General features: G+C 36.2%; 2 protein-coding genes and 1 pseudogene across 3 annotated transcripts; all 3 read left to right on the top strand.

The window, feature by feature from the left end:
* The first annotated feature begins 5441 nt into the window (after positions 1-5441).
* On the top strand, positions 5442-10531 carry LOC110767234 (WRKY transcription factor 44). Of its 2 annotated transcripts, XM_021970712.2 has the most exons (7): positions 5442-5949; positions 6074-6129; positions 7575-8041; positions 8119-8250; positions 8448-9178; positions 9494-9652; positions 9784-10531. In XM_021970712.2, the coding sequence occupies exons 3-7, from the start codon at positions 7823-7825 to the stop codon at positions 9968-9970; spliced, it is 1428 nt and encodes a 475-aa protein (XP_021826404.1). In that variant the 5' UTR covers positions 5442-5949; positions 6074-6129; positions 7575-7822; the 3' UTR covers positions 9971-10531. The 2 variants fall into 2 exon arrangements, with proteins under 2 accessions (XP_021826404.1, XP_021826405.1); XM_021970713.2 differs by lacking the exon at positions 6074-6129.
* A 2136-nt stretch (positions 10532-12667) lies between these two features.
* Positions 12668-15885, top strand: LOC110767236 (putative serine/threonine-protein kinase PBL7). The gene is made up of 5 exons (XM_021970715.2): positions 12668-13013; positions 13368-13558; positions 13713-13902; positions 13997-14388; positions 15041-15885. Exons 1-5 carry the CDS (start codon positions 12899-12901, stop codon positions 15326-15328), a joined length of 1176 nt encoding a protein of 391 aa, XP_021826407.1. The 5' UTR covers positions 12668-12898; the 3' UTR covers positions 15329-15885.
* A 175-nt stretch (positions 15886-16060) lies between these two features.
* LOC148293577 (protein NUCLEAR FUSION DEFECTIVE 4-like) lies at positions 16061-18063 on the top strand (annotated as a pseudogene).
* The last annotated feature ends 425 nt before the right edge of the window (positions 18064-18488 follow it).

The raw sequence follows: 18488 nt of genomic DNA, 5'->3' as shown, positions 1-18488 counted from the left end.
GCTTTGTTTGGGGACAAATGCGATGCTTTGCTTGTTTTTTTCTCCCTTGTATGTGGGAATGTCTTAAAGTTTCTATTCATTGGTCGGGTTCATGACTGTGCATTCTTCCAGTGCCACATGAACAATCCAAAATAAAAAAGAAGAAGGCCAGCTCATTGCTAGCAGCACTATGAAAAAAATACAAAACAAAAGCATCTTTCAGGATTAAAAATATATAAAAAAAATATGTAAATTAATGACAAAATTATTCAATTTAGCACCAAATCAAAACCTAAAAGACATAACGCCAACCAACAAACAAACAACGTAGCAAAACCTAACGGCTAAAAAACAAGTAAAAAAGACGAAACACAATTACACACAACAACAAGGGCTTTACAGAAGAGGAGAATAAAAGTACACACAAAGTTCAACCAACTAAAGCACTAAAACTGGAAATTCTGATGATCCACATTACATAGTATTTTAAAACAATCTAAATATTTCCGAACCCAACCAAGACAGTTTGTCTAATTCTAATATATTTAACAATAAAAGCAAACTTTCAATTATGATATTTGAACTCGTCGCACCTCTAACAAAGTGAAAACTAAATATTTCTATAATCATATTTGGATAGGACGCGATATAGAGCATTTAAAAATGGTATGCAATTGATAAACTGGGGAAGATTAATCTAATCAATATACTAATTAATATAATTATGTACGAAACTTTTAAAAATACATTGTAGTAATAAGTTTCACTGGTGCTATGATCCTGTGGCTGTGTGACCATTTCACCGATGTGTGGAGACCGCGGCATATATTAATGCAGCTATACGATTTGTTTGACGGCCATCTTTGATCAGCATGACTCTGTTTTTTTTTTCTTTTTTTTGGCTTTAATTTCCTTGCTTTTAGTGGATGACATCTTTATTTGGTGGAAGAATTGGGGCCATGTTCATAATTGGTGTATTGAAACCTTAGACTGATTTTGTGGTACCAGAGGCAGTAGAAGCACATCCTAGGTTGATTCTAGTCATGGTGCCCAAGTAAGAGACCTTACCTAACTCACTAGTGGCTCTTGACTAGCTAACCTATGATGAACCTACCACATCAAATGTGATATTTGAGAAATTTTAGAATTAAGAGAAGCATATACATGAATGGTTAACAGTTATTTACGCATACGCCGATAGTTGAATTTAACATTTTTCTACAGTGTTATTTTAAAATATGCGAATAAGCTTCATTCATTTTTTATTGTCACATGAAGAAATAATTAACAATTTTCGCATGTGTGAACGAGTGATCCTATCATTCATCTGTAGTGTTATCCTAACAGATTCCTTATCCTAATTAGGATATGTGAAAAGCTTAATTCGTTTTTGGATAACATAGACTATTTGCAATGACTTTGTTACCTCATTTGGTTCTCTGTAGGGATGTCAAGTTTTCCATATAAAGATTTTAATAACCTTTGATAAAGGATAAAAAGCAGTCTTTGTATATGAATTGATATTGAAAGCAGGCGGTGGCTGACCAGAGACCACTTCCATTTACCTACCGACTATGGCACTGCATAGTTGGAAAATAAATCAAAACCAGATCAGTGTGGCCACTATAACATGTTTTTCAACGCAACAAGAAAATCCCCAAAATTGTCTTATGCAGACAACTAAAATGGCCCTCTAACCTCTAAAGTTGTCATCATCGCATACTTTTAAAATCCAAAATTTATGCGTAAAATTATATATATGCAGATTTTTTTTCTATGTAGATGTCTAAATGTCATTACTGTGCGAAATCATGTATTTTTTTACTATCCCTCCATGTTTTCCTACTTGTTTATAATGGCATTGGTACAATAATAACGTGCGGACGTCCGGATGAGAGAAGAAATGTGAATATACGTAGGTTAAGATACTAATAACAAAAATTAACATTTTAAAAGCTAGCTTATGCCACCTCTGAAAATACTCAATTTTAAATGATAAAGTATATGCTAAAAATGATATGAATAATTAAAGCAAAAGTGAAAGAAAAAAAAAACATTACATTTTTTTTTTCTTCTTCTTTTGGTTACTCATGTTTGTCACAAAGTCTTGCCATCCAATTACTCACGTGCGTTGCACGTGACCCATCTACATTTTGGTGAAATGTCAACTGCCTGACATAGATATCCAGGAAAATTTTGATTCAATTTTGTGGTTAACAGTCCACCGCCTATACATACACATATAAATATTCGTTATGAAAACTACACATAAGCATTAAGCTTTATGGCAAGACACAGATCCATTGGCACCTGTTTCTATCAACAAAAGTATCAAACAATAAATTCTGTACCAGAAATTAGCAAAAGTAAATTCTGGACCAAATATAGAAAAATAAAACAGAAAATTCTGGACCAAAAATAATAAAACAATAAAACATTTAAATTGAGACTGGCACGTGCGTGTGTAAACACAAGTTGCAGCTACCAGTCAGGAGCGTAGAATTTTAGTTTAGTGATTGAGAAGTCGAACACCGCCACGTGTCCCCATCCTCCCAACTAACTTTCCAAAGGCCAGAAAGAAATCTTCAAAGTTCAAATCAAACCCTAAAAAGAGTCGCTACATGCCAAACACTTGTCTCAAGACAATTTATGTATTTATTTCAAAAACCTCCAAACTTGGCTTCATTCATATTCCAAGGGCAAAGCTGACTGAGTTTTACAAATAAATACCTAATATATATATAATTATATCCGAATTCGGGTGCAGAATGAGGAGTATATTCGCTCTAATCAACTAGAAGTTTGTTAAAAGTTAGACTCAAAAGCTCTCATCAACCAATAAGTCACTTGGCTTATAATATTAACCAGCAGAACCAGCAAAGTTATTTATTTTATTTTATTTAAAAAGTTTCTCATTATTTTGATTGATTTGTTTGGATAAAGATAGATTATAAAGAAGAAGAGAGAAAAAAAAAATCTAAGATGGCGATCGGGTAGAAGATTATTTACACATTAATTCAAAGTAGTTAAATTTGTCTAATCCATAGAATGATTAGTCTGACAACATATGTATAGCAGTATACTAATTAACTTACATTAGATGTGCATACAAAATGGATATTGTAATTTTATTAATAAAAAGATAAATATTATAAGGAGATCTAGACGGCAAACGATGTTATAATCAAATAATTCGAGAACTGTTATTGGCACTCGAAAAAGATCATCAAATACTTTTTCTTATGCAATGTATATATCCTTTATATTTTCATAAAAAAAAATGAATGTATGATGATTTTTTAAGAATGCTAATAATTTAAGTAAAAAGAGAGCAAGAAACATTATGATGCAAAGTTACATGGATGCATAATCAATTACCAACTAATTGTACATGTATGCATTCCTTTATTCAATGTGCTAAAGCTACTTGCATTCACATGATTGCAAAGTCTATAGTCTCCATGAAAATTATTGGTCGTACATGATGGAAACTTTTTTAACTTCAAAAGTTATCATCATAACTTCATACCTATCCGGAAAACAAGTGCCTCAAAAAATATGTGATTGAGTTCCCACCAACTCACTATAGAGACCGATAAAACGAGAAATAAAAGACGAGATGGTTCGAGAGACTTACTTAGATAATTTAAATTATAATTAATTAAAGAATGACATATGTGAGTTAAGTCAGTTGGTTAGAGTAATGAGCTCGTTCCCTTGCACCTAAGTTCGTGTTCTCCTTTCCGAAGGGTAGATTAATTTAGAGTATTTAAATTATCGGTTATACAAACAATAACCCGCAAACATAGTCTAAATTATTAATAGGAAGAATGAAAAAAAATAAAAATAGATGGGGTAGGGTTTCAGAATGGAAGAGTGTATACTTTTGTATGATATATGCATGCAACATAAACTGACTGGGGCTGAAATGAACCTAATCTCTCTGCCCCCACCCTATCCCTCAACTCTGCGGCAACTTCATATACTGCTAGAACAAAATCCACAGAAGTTTTCAGATTTTATATACTTTTTTTTTTCTTTCTGCTTATAGCTTATGCCAATGGGGTTCATATTTCGTGCTGTCTGGTTGTACTCTTGTATCTTCCTCCCATCCGTCAATTTTTTAGGTTGGCACTGTCATTATTTTTGTCATGGTTATAGCTTAATGTGGTTGTAAAGGACGTGATATTAAGTGCTATTAATGCATGTTGTCGTCCTATCTTAGTAGTAATTATCATATACAGTATTTTGCTTATGTGTTCTTTGGTGTATTTCATTCTTCTAGATTTTCACCATTTTCACTCTACATTATGAAGGCCTTTTTTGAAAGTGCTTTTCTTCACCACAGTCAAAACTTAGCTTTTTTTAATTATTTTTTATATAAACCGTACATAGTGGTTTTTTTTGGGGTCGAATTGTCATAGTGGCTTTAGCTTGCTACCAATATCATCATCACTTCTACAATGTTGAAGCCAACAACTCTTTTGTTTGTCGACAATCAAATATAATAAACAATGTTTTTGAGATCAAAACTTTTGTAAAAGATCTAAACGACAAGAGAAATGAGAGTTTCTCACACACATACATTATAAAAGTGTTATGGAGATTCGAACTTGAGACCAATGATCTACAAGTTAATGTCATTTTTTATTGGATTAGACTTCACCGACATGAATTATTCTATAAAAAAAAACACTACTTGCCACACCTACAACAAATAAACCCTTACTCAACAAAAGAAGGAAAAAAAAAAAAATCCACTTTTCTTATATTTCTCAATAAGATAAATGTTGTAATAGTTTTCACAAACTTCACACCCATCCATGCCTCACCTAACTTCCTCTCTGCCCTATTTTTCTGCTATCCAAACCTAACCATCTACCATTTCCCATATATATATGGTGGATTGGATAAACTTTAGATGTAAGGAAAATCTAGAGCATGGCAACCAATCCATGACATCTTTACCATTTTTAATTGTACATCATGATTCTTAGGTGGCATTTTGTAATATAATAACTTGAACCCTAAACAATGAAGAGCAGCAATCAAAATCTAACTAAATTTACTCTTTCACCCTACCACTTCCCTCATCCACATTCAAGATTCATGGGCAATCTAGTCTTTTTCACTTAGTAAATAAGTAACACAAGAATGGGACCCCAAAGTTCAAACTTTAATATGAGGTTTTGAAACACAGCGAATCCCACCTGGCCACGTGTCCATTTGGAGATGACATTTCCCCATGTAGCTTGAGAGCATTAGTTTTATCCCAGTGGGCTCTCAAGTGCATTTAAACACCCTATAATTTGTCCCCCTGTGGGACCCGCCCTGTAATTTCTATATTATTACAGGCAGGTCCCCCCCCTCCGGCCTATACATATAGCTAGGCAGGATCAGAGAGTCAAAAGAGAAACAGAGACGGGTAGTTGGACGTACCACTAGCTCTAGGGCTCCTTCTTCAAGCTACTGCACACCGAGTCACAGTTTTTCAGACCCAAAAAATTAACTACATAAATGAAAAGAACCCATTTTGCACTTTCCCTTTTTTTTCCTTCCTACGCAACCCAAACTTGCATTTCTGCAGTTGCTAAGACCAAGTTTTTGAAAGCCAAAAATACTAAAACTTTACAATAGAAACAATAAAATATAGTTGAAATAGTTGGGTTCTTTCATTTTTTTTTATTTTTTCTTGGCAACATTTCCTTGCGTCTAAGTGTTGGAATTTTGTTTGAAAAGTCTAGGCATCTCTATCTCTTTTTCTTTCTCCATCAGAAGGGTACTGTTCAAAACTCTCTAGGAATTCCATGAACAGCTAAAACGCCCTCGTTTTTGCCTTCTGTGCTGTAGCTGTATGTACGTACTTGGCTCAAAAGGAGACAAGCCCATTACTTCTTTTGTAAGATTATTATTCTAGTGTTCATAGACAAAGCTGCTGTTTTTTCTCTCCCTCTCTCTCCATTCTCCAAGGTAAAGCTCTGGTTTTTATGTCACGTTTTGTTAAAGATTTAAAATTTTATATTCTCAGAGCAAAACTTTCGATGCCCTTTATTTTATTTTGTTTTCTTATGAAATTTGTGGTTCTGCAATGCAGACTAAGCTAATTGTTAACCAGCAAATTTCTTAGTTTTCGAGTTGAAGCCATTCGGGGTCTGTTGCTAGTTCCTTAACTCTTATTCTTTTCTTCTTTTACTTTGTAAATGCTATCTGATTTACACCTGACTGTAGTCTGTGTTTTAGTTTTTAGAGTTTCTGGGATTTGCGTGACTCTGTATTTACTTATTTTACTTTAAACATACCTCTGAAAGTCTATGTTACTCTGCATCTCTTGTTGCTTTCTTCAAAATCTGGTACTTTTTCTTTTTGGGATTAATTTCTTTTTCTTTTCTGTTCATTGGAAGAAAATATGTTGGTTTTCAATTCTGTATTCTTGCAATTTCATTGATAGCTCGGAAAATTTGCTGAGCATATCTATTAGATTTTGATTTAATTTATTAATTCATTCAACTTTTACCTCTTGGAAAGAAAGGAAGAAACTGTGTCAGATGTATGAAAAGTTATATGATTGGGATATAAAGATTATACTCATGTACACAGATGGTTGCTCATGTCACTTGTAGGAAAAGTTACATGTCATGACTTGATTTGTGGTTCAATATATGATTTTTGAAGAAAAACTATCAGAATTGCTCCGACTTTTTACTGTCTGGTTCCGACGGTTTCTTTCAGAAAATCTTAAGTGGTTGTTTGTAATGGGAATTTATGGAGAAATTACCAATTTTGTACTTGTGTTTGCAATGGGAATTTATATATGCCTGAATAGGAAGCAGATGAACAAGATTATGCCTGCTTGAAGATGTGAACTTGGATAATATACTGATTTTTTAATATTTCAAAATTTTAAAAGGGGATACACTTCTATGTTTTTCGTTTTGATAAACAGTTTCATGAATGGTGAAATACAAGTTCAAAGAAAGATCTTTATGAAAAAGCTACATTCTTTATTCAACCATGGCTAGATTTTAAAGAAAAGTTGAAAATGACATTTCAGAGACCCAGATGAGTATTCAGGAAACAATATTGGTTATTGCTAATTCTGTTCAGTCATCGCTGTTTGTTTTGTCTATTATGTGAGTGCTTTGGCGTTGTGTCTAGTTGTTAGCACGTAATCTGCTTTATGATAATAGAGAGGTGGACTAAATTTTAGAAATGTTCCTTGACTTAAAATGCAACCTTGATCAATTATTTCATTACTTTGATGGGAATAATTCCCAATCCCATGAAGTTAAAGAACACATTTGTGTGGCAATTTGTGCGCTTGCCTGCCCTACTCAAATGATGCATTACCTTGAAAGTAATGGCAGCAAAAATATGAGAGTGGAGGGATTTTTCTGAGACTATTTTCTAATCTGCCAATCCAATTCCCCAATGCAGCCTAAGGCTCATTTTGTCTGATTGATAATGAATGCATTAAGCCAAAGTTTAACCTTACAATGTCTTGTAATTTAGAAGAATGCTGTACTCTTAAAAATTCCTTTGGTTCTTCATCTTCTCGTTAGTTTACTAATTCATGTCATGATCCTGGTATCATGCAGGTTGAAGTAGATTGAGCTTTGTACATCTGGAGCCAACATGTGTAATAGCAGCTGAGCACCAATTAATTATTAATCCATGTCAAGCTTGGCCTCCTGACATTGTCGTAACTTTTTATTGATTTCTGGAGGGAAATATACAGAGTATATTCCAGGCATAAGATGATGGGACTTTGATGTTCTCCTGTATCTCATGATAGTATGCCATGCACCAAAAACACCTAGTTGGAACATAACATAATCATTTGGAAATGGATATTAAGGAGGCAGAGCGGGTAGTTATAGCTAAACCAGTTGCCTCAAGGCCTACTTGTTCAAGCTTTAGGTCCTTCACGGAGCTTCTTGCAGGAGCTATCGATGCCTCTCCTTCTAATATATCTTCTGAAACTGCTGTTCCTGCCATCAGACCAAAGACTGTGAGGTTCAAGCCAACGGTGAATCATGCTGTCTCTGGATTGGTTTCTTCCCAGGTGACCTTAATTCTACTAAATGCTTGTCCCTTTTGAAAAGTTCTTTCCTTCTGAGTGTTGGTGCCCATAAATTTCAGGCAGAGATGTCTGGTACTGCACATAGTAATTCATCAGAGAAGATCTCAAAATCAGACAGCAGAGCAAGTGTGGTATACAAACCGTTGGCAAAAGTTGTATCAAGGGCAACTGTTTCTGTCTTGGCAAATATGGTCAGTAGCTAGATATTGTATGTTTGTAATTTAACTGAATAAATGTGACTTTCCTGGTAATAAATGTGATTTTTCTGAGTATTATCTGTGGTATGTAGAATAAATGTGTTAAGGACATGAACTTGGAAAATGTGGTGAAACTTTTTAACCTCAAATTTGGAAAATAACTTCTCTCTTTTTTGGTTCAATGTTACCAGGGAAACTTCAATACCAGCCACCAATCTACACAATCATCAGTCGAGGCTGGTGTTCTACATCAAAATCAAGATAAATGCTTTAGATCCCAACTTAGCCCAAATCTGCGCCATAATAATCCATCATGTGCTGAGACAAATCAGACAATAGAGCCTTTGAAGATAGCATCACAAAACATGGAAGAGGATCCAAAACCTATACCGTCCACAGCCAATACTGATAGGCCTTCTTATGATGGGTATAATTGGAGAAAATATGGACAAAAGCAAGTCAAAGGAAGTGAGTACCCGCGAAGTTACTATAAGTGCACTCATCCAAATTGTCCTGTGAAAAAGAAGGTTGAGAGATCTTTGGATGGACAGATTGCTGAGATTGTCTACAAGGGTGAACACAACCACTCAAAACCTCAACCTCCAAAGAAAAGCTCATCGGGGACGCAAGGTTTAGGCTTAGCATCTAATGGAACCGGTCAAGATACCAACAACCGGTTATGGAATAGTCAACTTAATGAAAGGAATGAAGGTTCTGAAGGTAGAGTAGAGGATCAGAATGAAGCTGGACTACCTGTGCATTCTTATCAAAGTAAAGCTCCACTACTTTATGATCCTCTTGCAAGTGGAGGAATAAATGCGGGTGGTGGAACTCCTGATAATTCTTGTGGTCTTAGTGGAGAATGTGAGGAAGGAAGCAAGGGACCTGAAGCAGAGGATTATGAACCTAGAAGTAAAAGAAGGTAAGACCATTCAGTAGCAGGTAGATGAAAATCAAAGGCCTATGCTTTAGATTAGCAATGCATGTTTTAGCTGAGAAAGGTAGCGCACCTTAACATTTGAAACAAAACGATGATTGCTTATCATGGTTATGGTTGTATGCTAGTTTGTATCCATTTTCTTGCCTCTTCCCTTCTCTGTGCTTGACGTTGACCGCATGGATTAAATATGCTTTCGAAGTATCTTGATTCTTTCATTCTTAATGAGCATTTCTATCATAATTTTATCTATTCAAGTTTAATGTCATTGACGATGTTTACCTATGCTTTGTCATTCAGAAAAAGCGAGAATCAATCGAATGAAGGGGGCATATCAGGAGAAGGTGTGCCAGATCCCCGTGTTGTGGTGCAAAGTTCTGTAGATTCTGATATGACGGGTGATGGCTTCCGTTGGAGGAAATATGGGCAGAAGGTTGTTAAGGGAAATCCATATCCCAGGTGAGAAAGACTATTCTTTCTCTCTTTTAGTCAATGTATCCAGACCTCTTAGAACAAGCCTAATAATCCTCTTGCATGAGTATCACCTGTCTGTCTGAGCTCACACCATCTGGCTTTTTTCTATCGTGCAGAAGTTACTATAGATGCACCAGTCTCAAATGCAGTGTGCGTAAGCATGTCGAAAGAGTCTCAGACGATCCCAAAGCTTTTATCACAACATACGAGGGAAAGCACAATCATGACATGCCACTGAGGAACACAAACCCAGGAGCATCGGAAAAGGATGCACAGGCCCCCACAAGCAAAGAAAAGCCATGAACGACCACCACATCACATTCACACTTTGGGATAAAAATGTCTCAACCTCATCCCCATGCTTGTCTGACAGAAATCTCAGATGGGCTCAGAAGATCTCAGACACCAAATAAACTAGTGCAGTGATTTTGATGCCCACCTTGAATGGCCTGCTGCAATGCCAATCATTTTACTTGGGAATCTCTTTGAAGGCTGCTGCTTGTGGAGACAGCTTCTATGTGGGTTTTTTGGAAACATAAAATGGGTGAAAATATTTTGGCTAATTTTCCCTGTTGCTGCTCCCTTCATTTAGCTCAGCATGAGAGTATTGCATTCTTTTTCTCTCTTACCCATATAACAAAACTTTCTTACACATGTTAATGGCAATTAGGTTGAACTTGTTAGTGCTCCTCCCAATAACTCAGTAAGTACAAGGATAGAGAGTAAGTTTAAGGATTATTCAATTCCCAGTGGGTAATAATTGTGCTATTTTTGTTATATAAAAAAGTTGTACACTATAATTATATGTTTAAGATTTTGATTATTATATCCAGGCTGCTTTGGACTCTTGGATACTTTGGCAAATCCAGGTTGTGTCTTTGATCCAACAGATTCGATGAAAACTTATGCTATGTTTATCCGTTCTAATTAATGACCGTCAATGAACTATATTTGTATCTTTTCATGTCAGTTTGGTTCATTCTCATCACAATTCAATCTCCGTACGAGAATCAGAAACAAAAGTTGATAATCTCATAAAATGGGAAACAATGATTCTTGACTCGAATCATACCGTCACTTGCCTCTATTATGGAGTAATTTTTTGGTATGACAAGTACGCCACCACATGTATTTATTTATTGATATTATATCCTAAGAGATCCATAATATATCGGTCACCCATATTTTAACATATGAATTAGTAACAACATGTGACAGTGTAATCATAACACTAAAATTTCTCGAACTTATTAGTGATATCATATTTAAGTACATATAATTTTATAGAATTTTGAAGTTTAACAAAAGAAACTTTGACTTGTCAAGCACGCTGATTGATATCAAACAAGCTCAGATATCATATTACGCCCATTGCCCATCTTGGATACTGCAATGTTTAATTCAAACAACATTTGACCTGGCTACTTTTCATGTGTCATCTCTTTCTTTCTGCTCTAATTTTAAGCACAATTTGGAAGCTTTCCGTTGTCCTGACCGTCACTCACGCATCCTTTGCCGTTGCTGAGGTTTCATATCAAATTGTCAATTCATCCTCCTTACCCCAATAAAATCCAAGTTAAATACTTCAGAATAAATAAAGGGAAAACCTTTATTTTTCTTCTCTGTGTTGGAAAAATATGCAACAATTGGTGTGCCATTTTAGTTTATACGAGCCTTGACTTATTAAATATTCTGTGAACCTGGGATTTCAGAGGAGCATTTAAACAAACTCTGTGCTCTTTAATAAAAGTTACCCCACAAGCGAAACGGTTGCCAAGGCATGATTTGTGGGTGGAGTCTCGGCGGGGACCAACCATGGTCAAAGTTTAATGAATTTGCGGCATAAATAACTTCATTGAAAAGATCAATTTTAACATTAGGCACAACATACCATATTTCATGGGGAATTTTTTGCGTGTCTTGGTCCTAACAAATTATATAATCTAATGATATAAAGCCTTTTATACCCTCTATTATAAGATTGAGTGTTAAACTTATTCCTTTCTCACATGGATGTGGCATAACTTTACTAGGGTAGGGGTTTTAGCTTTAACAGTAGAGCATTTAACCGATCATCATTCGGTCTAATAATATTAGTTTTTATTTCATTAGAAGAGATTTTGAGTTAAAATCTGATGGGTGATGAATAAAATCGAAATAAAAAATGAAATAAAATAGCATTTAGTTTTTACTTAATCTCCCGCCTTCAATCGAAAAAGATAATGAAAGTTATTCTTTGGTAAGATTTTTCAGTAAGAATGTACTTTTTCTATTTAAAACATTTATCCAAGGATTTCAATTTGGAATAACTTTAACTTATTTTAGTGGCCTATTGGGCAAAAACATGAGTTTTTTTTTTAGCATAAGTTACACACATATGATGGCTCTACAAGCTGAGGAAGGATCAGGCAACCCAAAGTCCACATTTGCACCACAATTGATTTAACATAATATATATACATGACATTGTGCTTTTTATGATAAAAACAATAGTTGGGTCGAATCTTTTACCTCAACTTGTGTCCAAGTCTCAAATAAATCACATAACAGAAAAAATAAGGGTGGGTGGAATCGAAAATGTGCTCACTTATAAGTTCCAAAAGAAAATTTATAATATTCGAACGTGATCAACACCATCAAATCAAAGTCACATACCAAAAATAAAATTATATTGGGACAAAAATAGTGAACCAAATGCAGGGTCCAAAAGGAGCCATTTGTGACCAGCTGTGACCTTGTGAGTGCGACTAAAATTGAAAGGGTAATAGAAAACTCCACAGTGAGCTTTTCAAACACGCAAGTCTCTTGAAAATGATCTACACCGTTGGGCATGTGGGCCCTATAGCAAAAAGTCACAGAAAGGTTCAATCTTGTCCATCCATTTGGCACCCATATTTTTTTTAAGCTTATTGAAAATATTATCAACAAGCTAGACTTTTGGGAAAGAAGAAATAAAACATTGACGTTGCATAAACAAAATGATAAAGAGAGACAGAGAGAGAGTGTGTGTGTTCTAATTTGTAAAGTTCTCAACTTTCAACATACAAAGTTACAAGGGGCTGCAAGCTCTCGCTATCATTGTCCTGCTCGTGTTGGGTTTTTGCTTTTGGGTTATTTGGGAGTTGGGGAGGGTTGATTGTTTATCTTTTAGTCTCTGTGCTGTGGATAGTGGTCTCCTGCTTTCTCTCTGAGTCTTTGGCTTCGCAAAGAGAAATAAGAGTGTATAAAAACATGGGTTGGATTCCCTGTTCTGGTAAATCCAACAGTAAAGCAAAGACCAAGAAGGAAAGGAAGAATACGATAGAGTTGCAGGAAAAGCCGCTTGATCAGATCAAACCCACTTCAGGTACTTCCTAGTTTCAGGTCCATTAGCATATTGTGTGAGTGTGACCATATTGTTTTTAATCTAACTTCAGCTCAATCTGTTATGCTTTTTATTGGGTTTGCTTGGCTCTCCATATGGGGTTGTTTTAAATTGAGCAGAAACTTATATATTTCATATGAAGTTCAAGGTCCAAGTGGGAAAAATCGGGGCTTGATTGCTTGACTAATCATCTTACAATTTAAATTGCCTTTTGCATTATCTGATGTTTTGTTGAGGATTCATAATTCTGGTTTTATTTCTTCATGTGAATGAAATCCTATATCTACTTATAAAAGTTCTCACTTTTCTTACCTTCTTTTCCATGTTTGATTTCAGGAATTTCAAAGACAAATTCCACCTTGAGTGTCAAGGAGGATCCCAAAGATGGAGGGTCTGATCACATTGCAGCACAGACTTTTGTATTCCGTGAGTTGGTAGCTGCAACTAGAAATTTCAGAGCAGAATGTCTTTTGGGTGAGGGCGGCTTTGGTCGAGTATATAAAGGACGTTTGGAAAGTACCAATCAGGTTAGGCATGATTATCTTTTCATTTTATCGAACATGAAAAAGTTCAATAGGCTCGAAAAGTTTTGCGTGTGCATCATTTGCCAGGAGATTGAGCTTCTAATATGTACAATGTAGTTGGACATGGAATTGAACCTTCTTGATATGTTTGGTGCAGGTAGTAGCTATCAAACAACTTGATCGTAATGGGTTACAAGGGAACAGGGAATTCCTTGTTGAAGTGTTGATGTTAAGTCTTCTTCACCACCCTAATCTTGTTAATCTTATTGGTTATTGTGCTGATGGAGATCAAAGGCTGCTTGTTTATGAATATATGCCCCTAGGATCTTTAGAGGACCATTTACATGGTATATATTCCATCAGCTTCAAATTTTCCTTAACCTTTCGTATCTATTTAGTATGATTTTCTGTAGAAATTGGTTTCATAAGCTTGTTTTGCAGATATATCTCCTGGTAAGAGACGACTTGATTGGAATACAAGAATGAAAATAGCCGCTGGGGCAGCAAAGGGATTGGAGTATTTACATGACAAAGCAAGTCCTCCTGTTATATACAGAGATTTGAAATGCTCCAACATATTGCTTGGTGAAGGGTATCATCCAAAGCTGTCCGATTTTGGCTTAGCCAAACTTGGTCCTGTTGGGGATAACACCCATGTATCTACAAGGGTTATGGGAACCTATGGATATTGTGCTCCCGAGTATGCTATGACAGGGCAATTGACTCTTAAATCAGACGTTTATAGCTTTGGGGTAGTTCTTTTGGAAATTATAACAGGCAGGAAAGCAATTGACAATTCAAGAGCTACAGGAGAACAGAATTTGGTTGCATGGGTAAGAAATCCTGTTTGATCCCATATTTCATTTTCTTTAAGTAATGAGGCCTTTTGAGCTCTTGGTGAAATTTTGTTAAACTAGCGCACAATCTACTAGCAAAAAAGCTAGCACATTTCAAAGACTTAATACTTTTTCTTAACTGTAGTTGTTAAATACTCAATCAACTATCTTGGTAAAAAAGCCTCAGGCTTGAGTAAATTATGTAGATGTTAATACTCGACTCCAAGAATGCATCCTCAGACAGTTCTTAAATCAAGATGAGAAGCCACTTTTCAGACGGTATTTATATTTATTTTTGAAAAGAACTGTATTCCTTATAGATAGTTGTGATAACGCCAGTTTGGATGCTCTGATGTGATAACCGCTTATACTTGCAGTATTTGTTTCAATCACTTTTATACAGTTAGTTTACTTGAGCATGATAGATATTTAAAGGATGGAAATATATTGACAAAGTAGGGGGATGTAGTTTCATATTTTTCTTTGTATTAACTTTTTATTTTATTCAAAAGCTAAGCTAAGGTATTTGGTTTTGTTAATTGTGAAATTCTAAAGCCTTATACCATGACTGACCATCAATAACGACTTCTGCAAACCAGAACTTATTTTGATCTTTAACACACATGTATATATGACTACTTGTTTTCAGGCAAGACCCTTGTTTAAAGACCGAAAGAAATTTTCGCAAATGGCAGACCCAATGCTCCAGGGTCAGTATCCCCAAAGGGGCTTGTACCAAGCTCTGGCTGTTGCGGCAATGTGTGTACAGGAGCAGCCTAATATGCGGCCAGTTATAGCTGATGTTGTCACAGCTTTAACTTACCTTGCTTCACAGAAGCACGACCAGGAAACACAGCCAGTCCAAAGCTCCCGTCTTGCCCCTTGTACACCCCCTAGAACCAAGAGGGATAGTGAAAGGAAAGCTCAATTATGGTAGTGGACATGACACTAGAAGATTAAATTAAGGCTAGGTTGTAAGTTGTTGGGTTTCTTCCGAATGCTGGTGGCTGTTCTGAGGCCTGCCAGCCATGGCATTGCTATAATACTGCTGGGTAGATGCTCATACGGTATGGATTAATATTTTTATGGCTGATGATAACAAGGACTCAGAGGTTAGTTCTGAATGCTTGTTAGCCGCAAGTTTTTTGCTTGCAGTTTTGTGTCATCACAGATGAAAAGCCCAATTTCCATCTCCGTGTTGTCTCCTCAGAAAAACTTTCCTCCCTTTTTCTGAATATATATAGAGCTAGAAGGCTGTATCATAACATCTTTGTGTGCCTTCTTGCAGTGGTTTCTCATTTGTATTTTTTACGCCCCTTAGGTATCTTTTGATAGAGTACCTTTTTTTTTTTTTTTTTTTTAAAATGTTTCAAGTTTTGGGGGTATAGTTTTGCTTTGTATTTGAAATATGGGAGTTGTGGAAAATGTAATTTTAAACTGTGTCAATATTGGTTTGTTTTTGGCTATAAGAAGCCTGTCAATGTTGCTTGGCTATCTTTCTACGTGAAATATTCAATTTGAATTCTGAGTGTTGGCGGCTAAAAAAAGGAGCGTTAGTTAAGTCAACCATACCCAGGTAAGAGTTTCAACTAGAATCAGTTTCTCTGATACTTCAAATAATAATAATAATTTTTTTTAAAAAAAAGGTAACTACACTCAATTTCAAGTAATGGTACTCATGATGACAATGCCCGACAAATCTCAGCAATACAGTAAGAAACGAAGTTGTTAACCAAAGAGACAAAAACCTAAAGTAACCAAATTAACTGAAAGACCAACCCATGCTCTGGTTTGGGCACATTTTAAATACTCAATTCTTGCTTTCAGACCCTCATAACCTCAAGGAGACCTTGCATGCAACGTATACAATTACTATTCTTCTATCATACCAAACACTAGGAGCTCAAGGCAGAATGAGCACCGGAAATCTCGAGCTTTTTAGTGTTTGTGGCCAAAGGCCGATGGTTCACCGTTTTCGCTTCATTGATGATGATGGTTGGTTGTGGTACAATCTATTTCTTTGGGATTTATTCCAAAGAGCTCAAAGTCACATTTGGTTATGACCAAGAAACCCTCAATTTGTTGAGCTTTTCCAAAGAACTTGGGGTCAACATTGGCATTTATGCAGGCTTAGTTGCAGAGGTTACACCAACATGGTTTGTGCTCCTCATTGGTGCAGCCATGAACTTCTCTGGCTACTTCATGATATGGCTAGCAGTTACAGGCAAGATTGCCAAGCCACAAATCTGGCAAATGTGTGCCTACATTTACATTGCAGCAAATTCTATGTGCTTTATAAACACAGGAATTGTTCCTGCATGTGTCAAAAACTTCCCAGAAAGTCGTGGCATTATAATTGGCCTCCTCAAAGGGTACATTGGGCTTAGTGCGGCTATTATCACCCAAATTTATGTAGCCTTTTATGGAGTTCAGGACAGGAAGAGTGTTATTCTTCTGATTGGTTGGCTCCTAGCTGCAATCACACTTGTGTTTCTGCATACAATTCGTCCTTTAAGAATCAGTACTGAAAATCAACAACAAAGCCAAAACCAAAACAAAAACCAGCTCAGAATGTTCTTCCAGTTTCTGTATGTATCAATTGGTTTGGCTTTGTTTCTCATGGCAATAACTCTGACTCAGAAATCGGTTGTGTTCCCTCAGGCAGCTCAAGCCGCGACAGCTACGGTGGTCTGCATCATTGTTTTGCTTCCTCTCTGGATTACCGTATGAGAGGAATTAGTCAACTGGAAATTAATAAAACAAGCACCTCAGATAACCATTGAGAAACCACAAGAAGTAATTCCATCCAAACAAGAAGATCCTGCTTCTTCTTCTTCTTCCCAACGAGAACAACAAGAACTAGAGTATCAAGAGGTGAAGAAGCCGAAACGTGCATCTTTCGTCTCAAACTTGTTCAACAAGCCACCTAGAGGAGATGACTATACCATTTCACAAGCACTTTTCAGCATTGACATGCTGATCATATTCATTGCAACTTTATTCGGACTTGGCTCAAGCTTTACTGCCACGGACAACCTAGGCCAAATCGGGGAGGCGTTGGGGTACAAACCTCAGGCCATAAACACCTTTGTGTCACTCCACAGCATATGGAACTTTTTCGGTCGAATCTTTTCTGGGTTCGCCTCAGAAATCCTACTCATGAAATACAAAATCCCAAGACCCCTCATGCTCACTCTTGCCCTCATCTTGGCAAGCTTTGGCTACCTCTTCATTTTTTTTCCCTTCCATGGTTCCTTGTACTTTGCTTCAGTCATCATCGGGTTTACTCTCGAGCTTCAGCTCCCATTGTGTGTGACAATCATTTCTGAGCTTTTCGGGTTGAAGCACTACGCGCTGCTGTTGAATTTTAGCCAATTGATAAGCCCTCTTGCCTCTTATATATTGAGTGTCAAGATCACTGGTGCGCTCTATGACAAAGAGGCAAACAAGGAGCTTGCCAGGCTTGGTCTACAAAGGATCAAGGGCCAGCCTCTAACATGCATTGGAACTCAGTGTTATAAGCTGTCATTTACAATTTTGACTACTGTCACACTGTTTGCAGCTCTCGGCTCACTTGTTTTGGTGAGGAGAACACTAAAATTCTACAGAAGTGACATATACAAGAAGTTCAGAGACAATGCAGAGAAAGTAGTCAAGGCTGAAGAGAAATAAATGGCTTCATCATCACCGACTTGTTAATGGAGGAAATAAATGGCTTCACTCGGAACTTAAAGTAGAAAGCCTATCCGAAATTCTGATTTTCTTAACAATATTTTGTTAGTTACAATTTGGTTAAACTTGCCTCCTGGAAGTAGGGACTCCTACTTTCAATGTATATGGACATTTTTCTTTGTATTTTTTATGAATTATTTTTGCATATATGTCAAACTGCGATTTAAAAAGTTGACAAGCTTACAGATTGACGGCTCCCTCTCGGCCCCAGTATATAAATGCCTAACAAATCTGACAAAAATAGTTGAGGGCTAACAAAAATAGTTTTTCGAGAGGGTGGATATTGGTTTGTCTTTCTTTTCTTGTACCAATAAATAAGCTTTTTACAGCAATACAACTAGGACCAAGAAGGAAAGGAAGAACAA

Source organism: Prunus avium, chromosome 6 (genome assembly GCF_965620075.1).
Source record: "Prunus avium chromosome 6, drPruAviu1.hap1.1, whole genome shotgun sequence".
NCBI lineage: Eukaryota > Viridiplantae > Streptophyta > Magnoliopsida > Rosales > Rosaceae > Prunus > Prunus avium.
The sequence above is the reverse complement of the archived record's forward strand: the minus strand, read 5'-3'. Positions and strand labels throughout refer to the sequence as shown.

Coding starts and splice junctions, on each gene's coding strand:
- LOC110767234 (XM_021970713.2), top strand. CDS start 7,823: ATGGATATTAAGGAGGCAGAGCGGGTAGTTATAGCTAAACCAGTTGCC. Junction 8,251..8,447: donor TTTCTGTCTTGGCAAATATG/GTCAGTAGCTAG, acceptor CAATGTTACCAG/GGAAACTTCAATACCAGCCA. Junction 9,653..9,783: donor AAGGGAAATCCATATCCCAG/GTGAGAAAGACT, acceptor TCTATCGTGCAG/AAGTTACTATAGATGCACCA.
- LOC110767236 (XM_021970715.2), top strand. CDS start 12,899: ATGGGTTGGATTCCCTGTTCTGGTAAATCCAACAGTAAAGCAAAGACC. Junction 13,014..13,367: donor TCAGATCAAACCCACTTCAG/GTACTTCCTAGT, acceptor GTTTGATTTCAG/GAATTTCAAAGACAAATTCC. Junction 14,389..15,040: donor AACAGAATTTGGTTGCATGG/GTAAGAAATCCT, acceptor ACTTGTTTTCAG/GCAAGACCCTTGTTTAAAGA.